This window comes from Lampetra fluviatilis, chromosome 13 (genome assembly GCF_964198595.1).
Source record: "Lampetra fluviatilis chromosome 13, kcLamFluv1.1, whole genome shotgun sequence".
Lineage (NCBI taxonomy): Eukaryota > Metazoa > Chordata > Hyperoartia > Petromyzontiformes > Petromyzontidae > Lampetra > Lampetra fluviatilis.
In genome coordinates this window covers 14,950,438-14,962,947 of record NC_136287.1, presented here as the reverse complement: position 1 = coordinate 14,962,947, position 12,510 = coordinate 14,950,438, and the positions used below count along the sequence as shown (strand labels likewise).

The following is a 12,510-nucleotide window of genomic DNA, read 5'->3' as shown; positions in this document are numbered from 1 at the left end:
TGACCGACACAACGCCATCTATCTGCACCCGCACCCTGGCGTCGCGAGCACGCCACACTAACCCGCTACTTGGGCTACTCTGTCCACGTAGTCATGGCACAGCAGTCGGGCCCTGGGTAGCCAGTTGCGCGTCTAACAGGCCGGCAGCCTTCCGCTCGCCCACGGTGGCTTGCCACGAGCGACCGTGGCCCACCTTGTCGGTGTCGCCGCAGCCAATTCTACGCATTTCTCACCGAGCCGTCACTTGAATCTGCTCGCTGTGGTGCTCTCTCTACCATTCCTATTGCTCGTTTATAATTAACAGTTTGTTTTACTACATTTCCGTGGAATAGTTCATGCGTGATGCCTCCAATTTTTAGGTCTCTGAGCGCAATTTAAAATAACGAAAGTTTAAGTGAATGAAGAAATGTTTTTATTTTATTTTGAGATGATGTAATCTGATGTGGCAGTTAATATGCGTTATGGATAAAGTCTTCAGATTTTACTTGTCGTACCAAGTCACATAACTCCTCAAGTGACACGGGTTGCTGAGCACGTGGCCAATGGCACGAACAGCCAAGGGGCCAGCAACAAACAGCGCTGTCACAGTTGTGACAGACGAGAGTGATACGTTCATTGAATTGACGAGGATTGTAAGAGAGCTTGGGGAGACGACGATGAGAGGAGGGAATCCCCAAGTGGAGCGGTGCGAGGGAAGAAGCAGAAGATGAAGTGGTGTGAGCTGTGGGTTAGTGCATGAGTGTCACAATGTGTAACCCAGCTTGAGTAGTTTAAAGATGATTATTCAGCGATTTGGATGTTTGGCCAATTACAGTTACATTGGTTCTTTTTATCTTAAACTTGACACTTGACAAGAATTGTCTCATTTGTAAACATTTCTCTTTCTCGTTACCTATGAACAAAGTCTTCCCCATTTCGAACGTTGTTTTTCATAATCAATGTGAGTGTCATCCGCTCCGCGCGGATTGCCTCCAGTTTCTCCACTGGCCTCCCACGTGCCAAACACCGGAGCCTCGCCCACGAATGGAATTGGCGAAACTCCACGTACAGGCCGTGTCTGAGACGGTCTGGTGCTGGAATAACGACAGACAGGAGGAGGAGGAGGGTAAGGTTCGAGTGATTCATGAGGTGGAGGAGGAGGAGAGTAAGGTTCGAGTGATTCATGAGGTGGAGGAGGAGGAGGAGGTGGAGGAGGGTTGGGGTGACTTGTGAGACGCGACTTCCCCGGCAGGAGGAGCGAGGCGTTCGCGCTGCTGCCGCTGGGGGGCGTGAGGGCACCGCTGTGTGGAGTTTGTGTGTTCCCCTGTTCTACAGAGACAGAGTGTGTGTGGAGTTTGTGTGTTCTCCTGTACTACAGATACTGAGTGTGTGGAGTTTGTGTGTTCTCCTGTTCTACAGAGACAGAGTGTGTGTGGAGTTTGTGTGTTCTCCTGTACTACAGATACTGAGTGTGTGGAATTTGTGTGTTCTCCTGTTCTACAGAGACAGAGTTTGTGTGGAGTTTGTGTGGAGTTTGTGTGTTCTCCTGTTCTACACAGAGTGTGTGTGGAGTTTGTGTGGAGTTTGTGTGTTCTCCTGTTCTACAGAGACAGAGTGTGTGTGGAGTTTGTGTGTTCTCCTGTTCTACACAGAGTGTGTGTGGAGTTTGTGTGGAGTTTGTGTGTTCTCCTGTCCTACAGAGACAGAGTGTGTGTGGAGTTTGTGTGGAGTTTGTGTGTTCTCCTGTTCTACAGAGACAGAGTGTGTGTGGAGTTTGTGTGTTCTCCTGTTCTACACAGAGTGTGTGTGGAGTTTGTGTGGAGTTTGTGTGTTCTCCTGTTCTACAGAGACAGAGTGTGTGGAGTTTGTGTGTTCTCCTGTTCTACAGAGACTGAGTGTGTGGAGTTTGTGTGTTCGCCTGTTCTATACAGAGTGTGTGTGGAGTTTGTGTGTTCTTCCTCTGTTCTACAAAGAGTGAGAGAGAGTGTGTGGAGTTTGTGTGTTCTCCTCCTGTTCTACACAGAGAGTGTGTGGAGTTCGTGTGTTCTTCCTCTGTTCTACAGTGAGTGTGTGGAGTTTGTGCGTTCTCCGGACACAATCCCATCAGTGAGCTCCTCCGGCAGACAAGGCTGCGTGGGCTGGGTTGTGCAGCCTGCATGTCAACCACTGCATGCTCAAGCAGCTTCACGGGCTAGAGGAGAGATGAAGGCGCAGAGCATGCATGTGCAAAGCCGTTTTCTGCCTCCGGGCAGAGGGCTTTGTTTATTTTAGGCCCCAACGTGAAGTTACCCAAACATGAGCTCCCAATCACACTGGTGCTTTTCATCGGGCGTGACAAGGAGCCGTGCAGATCATTATCACGACTGCACAGAACACAAATTCTGCCTCGCTGGAATTCGACTGCCGTCACATCTGGGTTGCAAGCACTCGTTTCATACCTGGCTGCACCGGATAGACGTCATCGTGAGGCAGCAGTCAGGGTGATTGATGATCCAACAGTCACGGATCCACTCCACTCACACGCCTCCTTGTCACTCTTTGACCGCTACTACCATGAGTGACGATTTCTGTGAACTTCACTTATTGAGGACTCGGTCTACGAGACTGTTTCATCTCATCCACCACAAAGCAGGTCACAAAACACACTCACCCACTTACGCACTCACTCACCCACCCACCCACCTACTCACCACCGCACTGCAGGTAACCTCACCTCTTCCTGCATCGTGGCCCCGCCGAGCCGTACAGTGGAGGAATTCCACCGAGTGACCGTCTGCGTGAGCGAACGCATTCTTCCTGTGCTTGCGCCCTGTGGTCTCGCGCTGCGGCGGCGGCGGTGGCGCCGCGTCCGTGTGGTTTGTGGAGGCGGGCGCGGGCTGCCGGGAGTTGTTGTGACAGGTCGCAGTCGTGCGGCGGGGAGAGACGAGAGGGGCTCTTGCCGGGGCCGCGCGCGCGAGGCGTAGGCGGGCGCTCGCGCTCGCGGGCGACGGACGGACGGCCCCGCCGCGCGTCGCTGCGACTTGCCGGGACGGCGACCTGCCCGGGCTGCGCGCCGCGTCTACGGAGTCGCCGCGGCCACGTTCTTAAATTACGCAAACCCGTTTCTCTTCCGAAGCGTCAACCCGGAAGACGTCCGCATGGACGAGAATTCCGTCGCGATCGCGCCGAGCCAGCCGACGATGGGAAACCACGCCCGCGGGGATCGCCCGGCGAGGAGGGAGACGCCGCCGACGGAGACCGAGACGGCGCCGGACACGCGGGGCGCGCCGCCGCCCCCGTCGCGCGAAGCGTCGCCGCGCTCGCCTGCGCTGTGGCCTCTCGGCGGCCCCCTCGCGGCCGTCTACGGCAACGTCGGTGAGCACAAAGCACCGCCGCACGCCGCGCACGGAGAGCCATCGTGCTGCGGTGATCGGCACGCTGTGCTGCGAACACAGCTGTCCGCCCGTGGCCAATTTCTGCTCGCGACCAGTATCGGTGCTGAACATCTGAACCAGTGTTGGGCCTCCCCCCAGGTCGACTCAGCCTCAAAGGAGTACCTAGTGGGTAAACATCAGCAGTGGGGAGACCAAGGCGGCCAGGAATTGTTACAGCCAATCCACCTCGTCCCATGCCGACGCGTGCGTATACGCGCATGTGGTCTTGTGATGTGTGCGGCGTAGTGCGTGCGTGCGCTTGTGGTGTGTGCGTGGGCTTGTGGTGTGTGCGTGGGCTTGTGGTGTGTGCGGTGTGGTACGTGGGCTTGTGGTGCGTGTGTGCGTGTTTACATGGTGCGCACACGCACGGTCAAGGGTGGTATCCAAGCGAGCGAGATGAAATATCAATCGTTCATGACACCGGAACCGTGGTTGGGGGTCTTGCCGTGCGGGGAAACGCGCCAACGTCACTTCAAAGGCTGCGGTGTTGCCGATTTGTCATCTCGGCGCCTCCAGCGCTCTGGTGGCCGCATTTTCACTTCCTGTGAGAAAGCATCGAGTCGAGGAATCTACTTCCTCATCGCTACTTTAAAAAAACACCGCCTTGTAGTCGCACCGAGCCGGGCTCCCAGCCTGACTTGCGTTTGAAGCTTCTTTTCACGTGAAAATGTGTTTTAAGTGGCCGTGGGGCATATCACCCTCTGGTGACATCGCTATTGATGTTGTATTCAAACGTTGTACGGGAGAAAGAGGCTCCGCGGGTCAGAGCGCTGAAACGGCGCCGCTGAGATCCTCCTGGCTTTGAATGTGGGGGGCCGCCCGTGAGTGGCCGGGGTCAGCGGTGTCGCGAGCTGACTGCGCCGCAAGTAACGTGTTTGGTTCTTCACTTACTTCATCAAAACATCCAGTTCTGAGATTGGACAATGTTGCTTCGACCGCCTCGACAGATGTCCCCCCGGCAGCGCCGGTGGGTAAGGGCAGAGCCCCCAGGGACTTGAATCTCAGACGCAGTTCCGTGAGATCCCATCCTGCGGACCGTTCTCCAACACGGGGTGATGCGCTGGATCTCGGTCATCGCCGTGGTCGCTGACCCCGCGGCTCCACGTCTCGGTTCCCCATCACAGCCCCCCTCCTCTCACGGCCGTCCTCGCTGCATTCGGCTCTGTGAGCTGTGCGGCAACGCAGACCCCGATCCTGCCTGAACTCTCTCTCTGCTCTCCCAAAAGTGTGGTCCAAGCGTTGGGGTCTCCACAGGAACATCCGAAGGGATTAGCAAGGGAAGTTAATAATGATGACGTTTAACTACCTGGGAAAGCCTCGCTGAGTCTCCAGACTTTTTTCACGAGGCTCCTCCTGCATTGGGCTTTTTGACTAATTTCTTGAACCGGACAGGCTTCCAACCTGCTTAGCTTTCGAGATCTGACGACATTGCCCGCCGTCGTGGGAGTTCCATCCTGTGAATCCCCACCAGGCTGAGAGACGGCAGGCAGCAGGAGGAGTCAGGTGCAGCAGGAGTAGTCACGTGCAGCAGGAGTAGTCACGTGCAGCAGCAGGAGTCACGTGCAGCAGCAGGAGTCACGTGCAGCAGCAGGAGTCACGTGCAGCAGGAGTAGTCACGTGCAGCAGGAGTAGTCACGTGCAGCAGGAGTAGTCACGTGCAGCAGCAGGAGTCACGTGCAGCAGGAGTAGTCACGTGCAGCAGGAGTAGTCACGTGCAGCAGCAGGAGTCACGTGCAGCAGGAGTAGTCACGTGCAGCAGGAGTAGTCACGTGCAGCAAGAGTAGTCACGTGCAGAAAGAGTAGTCACGTACAGCAGGAGTAGTCACGTGCAGCAGCAGGAGTCACGTGCAGCAGCAGGAGGAGTCACGTGCAGCAGGAGTAGTCAGGTGCAGCAGGAGTAGTCACGTGCAGCAGCAGGAGTCACGTGCAGCAGCAGGAGTCACGTGCAGCAGGAATGTCCTAGCCGGCCCTTCCCCAGACTCGTCAAGTAAACACGCAGCAGGTGACGCAATCACCTCCCCCAACCACCTCCAACCCCTCCCCCCTCTCTGGGGAGCCAAACGAGGCGCAGCAGGGTGCTGGTGGTGAGTCACCGCCCCCGCCCCCCGCCCCCCTCCCCGCCCCGCAGGGTGCTGCTGGTGGTGGTGTCACCGCCCCCCGCCCCCCTCCTCCCGCCCCCCTCCCCCTGGTGACTCCCGACTGCGTCAGCATCTACCTGGGACAGGTGGATGGTGACAGTGTGAATGCACTGTACCCATTACCCCCCCCTCCCCCCGAACTCTTTGACCCAAGTAACCGATCAGACGATTCGCCTCCTTCCCCAAAGTGACCCTCTACGTGAGATGGAAAGTTCTTTGTCACACATCCCATCAGCCATGCGGCCGTGCATCATTTCAGCAGTATCGGTTTCGTCATTCAGCGTCTCATCAGCAGAGCTCGGTTTGCTTGAATCAGTGCTGCTGAACTTCGAGATGTCAATACGAATCGGGTTTACCCTTTCTGGCAAAATAAAACAGTTGTGTTCAGATGTTAAAACGACAAACAGAAACCTTTGCAAGGAATCGTGTCTGCATTGACCACATATACTGGTGGTGAACATGCAAACAAAAAACATGCAAGGACGATGCATATACTTCCTGCCGGAGCATGCTTTTTTATTTCACGTTCACCACAAGTATTGTGGTTAATGCAGACATGAATCTTTGCAAAGGTTTCTGTTTGGTGATTTACATCTGAACACAACTGTTTTATTGCCAGAAAGGGTAAACCCTGTTCTTATATTTTGATACCTGCAAGGGAGGTCACGTGATTCTAGATGATTATAGGCGAGATATCGCTCTGTGGGTTACTTCGTGGGATTGCTCTGCACTAATACGCAGCAACAAATAACAGTAGCATTGTCGTAGAGAATGTAAGTAACACACCGTAGGTTTCCCAGTAGGCCGTGCGGCTGATGGGCCGGGCCCGGGGCCCGCGGAGGGAAGCCGCGAGGGCCCCAGGGGGACCGAGCGATTCCTCGACAAGATAATGGAGAGACAGGAGGAGGAGGAGGAGAGAACGGCGAATAGGGAGCGACCTCCCGCTCGAGCGGAGGGCGAGATTACGAGAGTGCAGGGGCACGGGGAGGGTAGCGGAGCGAGAGGGGAAGAGGGAGGAGGCAGGCAGGGACGAGCGAGTCCGTGGAGGCTCTGCGAGACGGAGGTTGCGGCCTCGAGTGTCGAGCGGCGTTGTGTAAATAGCCGGACGGGGGCGGTGAGCCGGGAGGAGGGCGAGTGGAAGACGCCTCCTGAGGAGTGATCATCGCTGTCCACGTCGAGAGACGCCGTGACCCGGGCGACGTGGAGCCGCTGCCCAGCCCCCCCCCCACCCCCCGGGGTTATCTGCTCTTGAGCATCAGTCGGTCCCGTCGCGTATCCACCCAGCGAGCGTCAAGTCGCATCGTCGGCACTGTTCGCTCGACGCGCGTGGACCCACAGCAGGGGCGTCCATTTAATTTGCCCCGGGGCCACTTGAGCCCCTGCTGCAGGGCTGCGCCTTTACCCAGCCCGGGCGGCGGCGTGAGTCTCGCGCGGCGGCGAGAGCGGCGTGACTCACGAGCCGCCGGGCTGCGTGTCGGCTACGACAGGAGGGACATTATCCACGCTATCGTGCGCGTTGCGCATTAGAGCGGTGGTGCAACGGTTAGCGCGCTGCTCTTAGAACCCAGCCACCCAAGTTGGATTCCCACTCGAGACCAATAGTAGTGGAGAAAATCGGAACCGGTCTTGGGCCTCCACTAGGTCGACTCGGCCTCATATGAGTACTTGGTATGATGTGTAAATAAAAAGCACTGGGAAGACAAAGGTGGCAGGGCGTGGTGTTGGCCACCCACCCCCTCGTGTGCCGTGCCGGCCTTCATGGGACTCACAAGCACCACTTGCCTCACAGTCTTTTAAGACTGTATGGGGGATCTTTGTCTTTGTATCAGTTGTGTGTTGTGTATTAGAGTAGTTAGTATGTGTATCATAGTAGGTGAATGTGAGTGTGTGTGTATTGGAGTAGTGAGTGTGAGTAGTGAGTGTGAGTGTGTATTGGAGGAGTGAGTGTGAGTTGGGGCGAGGAGCTTGAAGCTGCCTCGATGCCCGATTGTGGGACCCTCGTGCGTGAGGCCGTGGCGGCCTGAACCCACGCGCAGCGACGCCTCAAATTCACCCCCCCCCCTCCCCATTGCTGAACTCCCGCAACGCTCCTCTGGAGTGGAGTTTCCCGTGACCCGCGCGAGGGGCACGGCAAGGAGCGGAGCTCCCGCGCTGCTCAAATGAGCATCGAGACGCCGGTGGCTCACGTCCCCTTCGCAGCCCCGAGCCAGGAGTGGGAACTCTGCATTGGCGGGGGCGAATCTATCCATACGACAAACCACTCTTGACTCTCCCACAAAGTGGTATTCACTTTAGCGCCCCCTGAGGGGAGGGATGATTGGCCGAGTTAACTGGCAAAGAGGTTGTAAACTCTCGACGACTCTGAACCGCTCGCCCTACCGCTAAGCCGTAGAGACTTTGGCAGTGCTTATGAAATCCGCCAAGTAAAAGCTTCAGGTTGTCTCTTTCGGGGTTGTCTCGTCAGGGGTTGTCCGTGAGCTGTGGCGCTACAGCCTATAGTGGTTGGCGGGTACAGTAGCGTCCTATCAGACTCATCTCTGCGCGACGCGGGTTTCGCTGGATCGAGTCATGCCTCACCGCTGCCTTGACTAACTGAGCCACATTTTCAGCATTTCTCCGCGTAGCCGACAGCCAGTGGCTTCGCCGCTTGGGAAGTGACGTAGCCTCGGGCAAAGTTGGGACGTTTGGAAATATGCGCTGCGAAAGGTGTGGCCACGGAGACCTCGGCGCAATCGGAGGAGACGCACGACAGGGAGAGCAGCCCACCTCTCAGGGCGCCGCGAACCGCCCTCCGCGTTAGACCTCGACCTCGTCACCCCCCCCCCCCCCCCCCCCCGTACGAGGCGTAGCGCACCGCGCTCGTCTCTCCGGCCAAGTCGAGCGTCCAGAGTAGGGACGTGTGGAGCCGTGCGTCTGGGCTGAGCGCCGAGAGGCGTCGGCCGCGGCGTGCGGGCGCCGCGACTCGCGGGGGGAGGGGTGCGTGTGACGCCGCCCCGTCTCTCCGCATGGGAGAGCGAGAATAGTTCGCTCGCTCTTCCGTCGGTGCGCTTGGTGAGTTCGAGACGGACACCGCACGGCCGCCTGCTGGAACGCGGGGAGTGCGTCGCGCGCCCGGCCGTGTGTCCACGCTTCCTTATTTGTTATTCTCCCCTCTCGGTTCAGTCGCAGCTTCATCAGCCGGCGTCGGGGCCGTAACGTGGCGCCCGCGTGACCTCGCCGGTGTCTTCGCAGGTCGGCTCCGGGCCGGAATGGCCCCGGAGAAACACCCGCGTCCCCTGAGGGAGGCCTCCGAGGACGCCATCGCGTTCGAGGGCCCGGCCGACGCGGACGGCGGGGCCGCCACCCCGGAGTTGGCCCCCCCGCCCCCCCTCCCCGCCAAGAGGAGCGGCAGTCGCGCCGGCTCCTCCGCGTCGGCGTCGCCGAGCGGGTTCGACGCCGGGCCCGACGCATCCGCCCCCCGCGACCGGCGCGAGACGAAGGGCGAGGAAGGGGGGCACGAGGCGGCGGGGAGGGTGCAGCAGCAGCAGCAGCAGCAGCAGGGCTTGAGCCACACGGACCCGCTGGGCCGCCGCGTGCCCAGGAAGGACAGGGGCGGGGGCGCGCAGCGGGGCCCGCGGCAGCAGCAGCTGTTCAAGTCGCACAGCGTGGAGTGCTCCCCGGTGCATGCGGCCTTCTCCGGCGACGCGACTCCCGAGCGCCGCGCGTCGCCGGCGTCGCGCGGGCAGCGGCCGCCGCGCTCCCTCGAGTCGACGTCGCAGGACTCGATTCCCGAGAGCGACGACTCGCTCGCGGACGGCGACGGCTCCCCGTTCCCCGCGCCGGCTCTCGACGCGGCCCACGCCGGTCGCGGGCCGCGGCAGCGGCCCGGCTCGAAGCCCGGCTCGGCCGACGGGGGGGGCGAGGCGGTCGCACCGGCCGGCGGCGTCTACCGCAACATCGAGAGCGCGGAGGCGGTGTCGGCGCGCATCCTGAGCCTGCAGGCCGAGGCCACGCGCCGCCTCGCCGCGAAGTGCGAGCAGGTGTTCATGCGCGGGTGCGCGGCACGCGTGGGGCTGCGCGAGGAGAGCTGGCCCGACTTCAAGCTGCGCAGCAACAAGCCGTGCTGCGAGGCCGGCGACGGCACCTACTACGCCGCCACGTACGCCAAGGACCCCGACCACGCCTACGCCATCAAGGTGACTCGCCGCCATCGCCACCGTCACCACCACTGCCATCACCGCCACCAACGCCTCCATTACCGTCGCCACCATCACCACAGCCACTGGGTTGTTATTGTCGAAATTGCCTGGAAACTGCATGGGACGGGCGCCACTGCGTTGCATTTTTGCGACCAAAGGCACTTAGGGGGTGGGGGGGTGGCAGAGGGGGGGGCGTTGTGAGTCCCTCATCGGACTCGGCCACGTAGCTCCGTGGCCACGCGTGTCCGTCGCTTGGCCACTGGAGACACTTTCCCCGCGCGTACGGCCGCTCGTACCCCGGCGCTCGCTGTGTTTGTCGTCGGCGCGGCCGCGTCTCCTGCGCTAACCGCGCCATCGTCGTGCTCTCTCCCAGGTGTGCAAGGGCCGCGCCGACGCCTCGCAGCGGCGGCGGCAGCAGCAGAGCGCGACGGTGACGCGCGGCGTGCCGGTGCACTACAACATCCAGCAGGAGTGCGGCCACTTCGTCGCCGAGGTGCCGCCCTCGCTGCTGCCGCACGGCGAAGACGCCGACGGCGCCGACCCCGGCCGCCTGGTGGTGATCGCGCGCGAGGCGCCGCACCGGACGCTGGCCGACCTGGTGAGGACCTCGGCGGAGGAGCACCGCGCCGAGCCGGAGCGCTATGAGCGCCTCGCGAGCCTGCTGCTGCTGCAGCTGTGCGCGGCGCTCGAGCACCTCAAGGTGCACGGCGTCACGCATTGCGGCCTGCGCCTCGAGAACCTGCTGCTGGCGCGCAGCGGCCGGCCCGGCGACCCCACGCCTCGCCTCGTCCTCAGCAACTTCCTGCAGGCCAAGCAGCAGCAGCAGCAGCCCAAGAACCGGGCTCGCCACGATCGGGGCGAGACCGGCGCCGGCCCGCCCGGCGGGCCGGCGCCGCCGGAGCAGCTGCGCCTGGCTCCGGAGCTGCTGTCGGCGGCACAGTACCGCAAGCTGGACGAGTTCCAGACCGGCATCCTCATCTACGAGATGCTGCACCTGCCCAACCCGTTCGAGGACGACCCCGGCCTGCGCGCGTCCGGCTACTCCACCGACGACCTGCCGCCCTTCCTGCGCCTGTCCTGCTACTCGTCCGGGCTGCAGCGCCTCGCCTTCCAGCTGCTGCAGCCGGACCCCGCGTCGCGCCTGCCCATCGCGGAGGCCCGCGTTGCGCTGCAGCTGCTGGCGTGGGGGCCCCAGGCCGAGCACCTGACACGGGAGCTGGGCGGCCCCCGGCCCGACGGCCGCCGGCTGCGGGAGGTGCTGCGGAACTGGCTGGACGTAAGGCGCGCCCTCCTCATGGTGGTATTCGCGGAGAAGGCGCTGGCGCAGGACGGGCCGGAGGGTGGCGGCGTCAATCTGGAGGACTGGCTCCGCTGCCAGTTTTTCGCCTTCACGACGGTCGATTGCATGGCCCGCGCGGTGGAGCTGCTGCGGCTTTGCTAGGTTCGCTTTCGGTAAAGAAGCGGTTATTTTTTGAGGGTGTGGGTGCGGGGTGAAATTCATTTCTATTTTGTATGAAGCTGCCGTGCTTAGTAAATGCGGTGGAAAAATCGAATTGTTTTACATTTGAACTTCGAAGATATGATTGTAATAAAGTACTCTTTTTATCGATGAACATTTAATCCTCATCAACCGTCACTGGCGTTACAAACTCGGTGACGTCCCGATGACGCGAACCGCGAAACTCGTCACGTCGGAGGGCGGAGGTCAACCGTCGTGTTGTGGTGCCGCGATCGTCTCGGCGGAACGCCTTTCCGGCACTCGCCGTCGGCTCCGTCGCAGTAATCGTCGTGGGAGATCGTGGCTTCACATTCGGTCAGTTAATTTACATCAAATTGCCGCGTAATTGTTGTCTGTTATTTATGGACACGGCTGGCTCCCGTTGAGAGCGGTTCTCTCACTGGGAGCGCGCTCGTTTCCTCCTGCTCCTCCGCCCGAGTCGTGTTCCTTGAGCCTCATCGTAACCGTGAGGGTAGAGGCTGGCTGTTGGCCGGCTATTGATCAATCGACAGCTTCTGTCTTGTCAAAAAAAACTTGACGAATACTTTGCACTATTTTGTACAATATTTGAGATTTTGTAAATGTTATTTAAATAATAATCTTTATTTTCTAGGCATTGATTTGCCATTGGGGTCTTGCCACTGATAAAACGCATCGCATCTACTGTCCCGTGGTGTGGCAGGGAAAGTGCAGCCCCACGGCGCTGTCCCTGGCTCCAGCGGCGCCGTGTCCCTGGCTCCAGCGGCGCCGTGTCCGCTCGTGCGACGTGTCTCGCGACCCTGTAACGTTTGCTTCGATTTTCCCAGAGTAAAGTGCGGCGTGTATCACTCGCATGCCCGGCGTCTCTTGTTTTCCGTTCTGCTCGCGTGCCGACTTCCCCTTTGACTCCGACGCGCGTCGCGGCCTCGCTACTCGTGGCAGAGGTTCACAGTTCAAATCCAGCGGCTGCCCCTGGTCAGCGCTGTGGCGTCCGCGTCACAAGGGACGTTCAAGATCCCGTGACGTCATTCGCAAGAGCCAGCCATTCGGTGCCGGCGTCGCGGTGCAAATTTGTCCAATTTGAAGATGAGACCGCACAGTGACCCGACTGGGGTTCCCACACGGCAGTCGTCGCCCCCAACTGCAGCATCCTCGTGAGAGAGGGACGAGACTCGGTGAGGCTCTGCTGAATCAACGAGCGTAGTTGTACTTGTGCGGTGGTAACGATAATCTTGACGTGACCGATGATGCGACCACTGGAGCACGACTGAGTGAAGTTCGTGGATGAGAGGCGATGGTAGCCGATGGCTCGGTCGTCTCGCTGT

At 60.1% G+C, this 12,510-nt stretch overlaps 1 protein-coding gene across 1 annotated transcript in view; it reads left to right on the top strand.

Moving 5' to 3' along the window:
• Positions 1 to 12,018, top strand: part of LOC144935583 (inactive tyrosine-protein kinase PEAK1-like) — a 51,821-nt gene extending 39,803 nt beyond the window's left edge. The window contains exons 3-5 of the mRNA XM_078862393.1: positions 3,095 to 3,333; positions 8,762 to 9,705; positions 10,082 to 12,018. Coding sequence (XP_078718519.1) covers positions 3,095 to 3,333; positions 8,762 to 9,705; positions 10,082 to 11,149 — 2,251 coding nt within the window. The 3' untranslated portion in view covers positions 11,150 to 12,018. The remainder of the gene's footprint in view (positions 1 to 3,094; positions 3,334 to 8,761; positions 9,706 to 10,081) is intronic.
• The last annotated feature ends 492 nt before the right edge of the window (positions 12,019 to 12,510 follow it).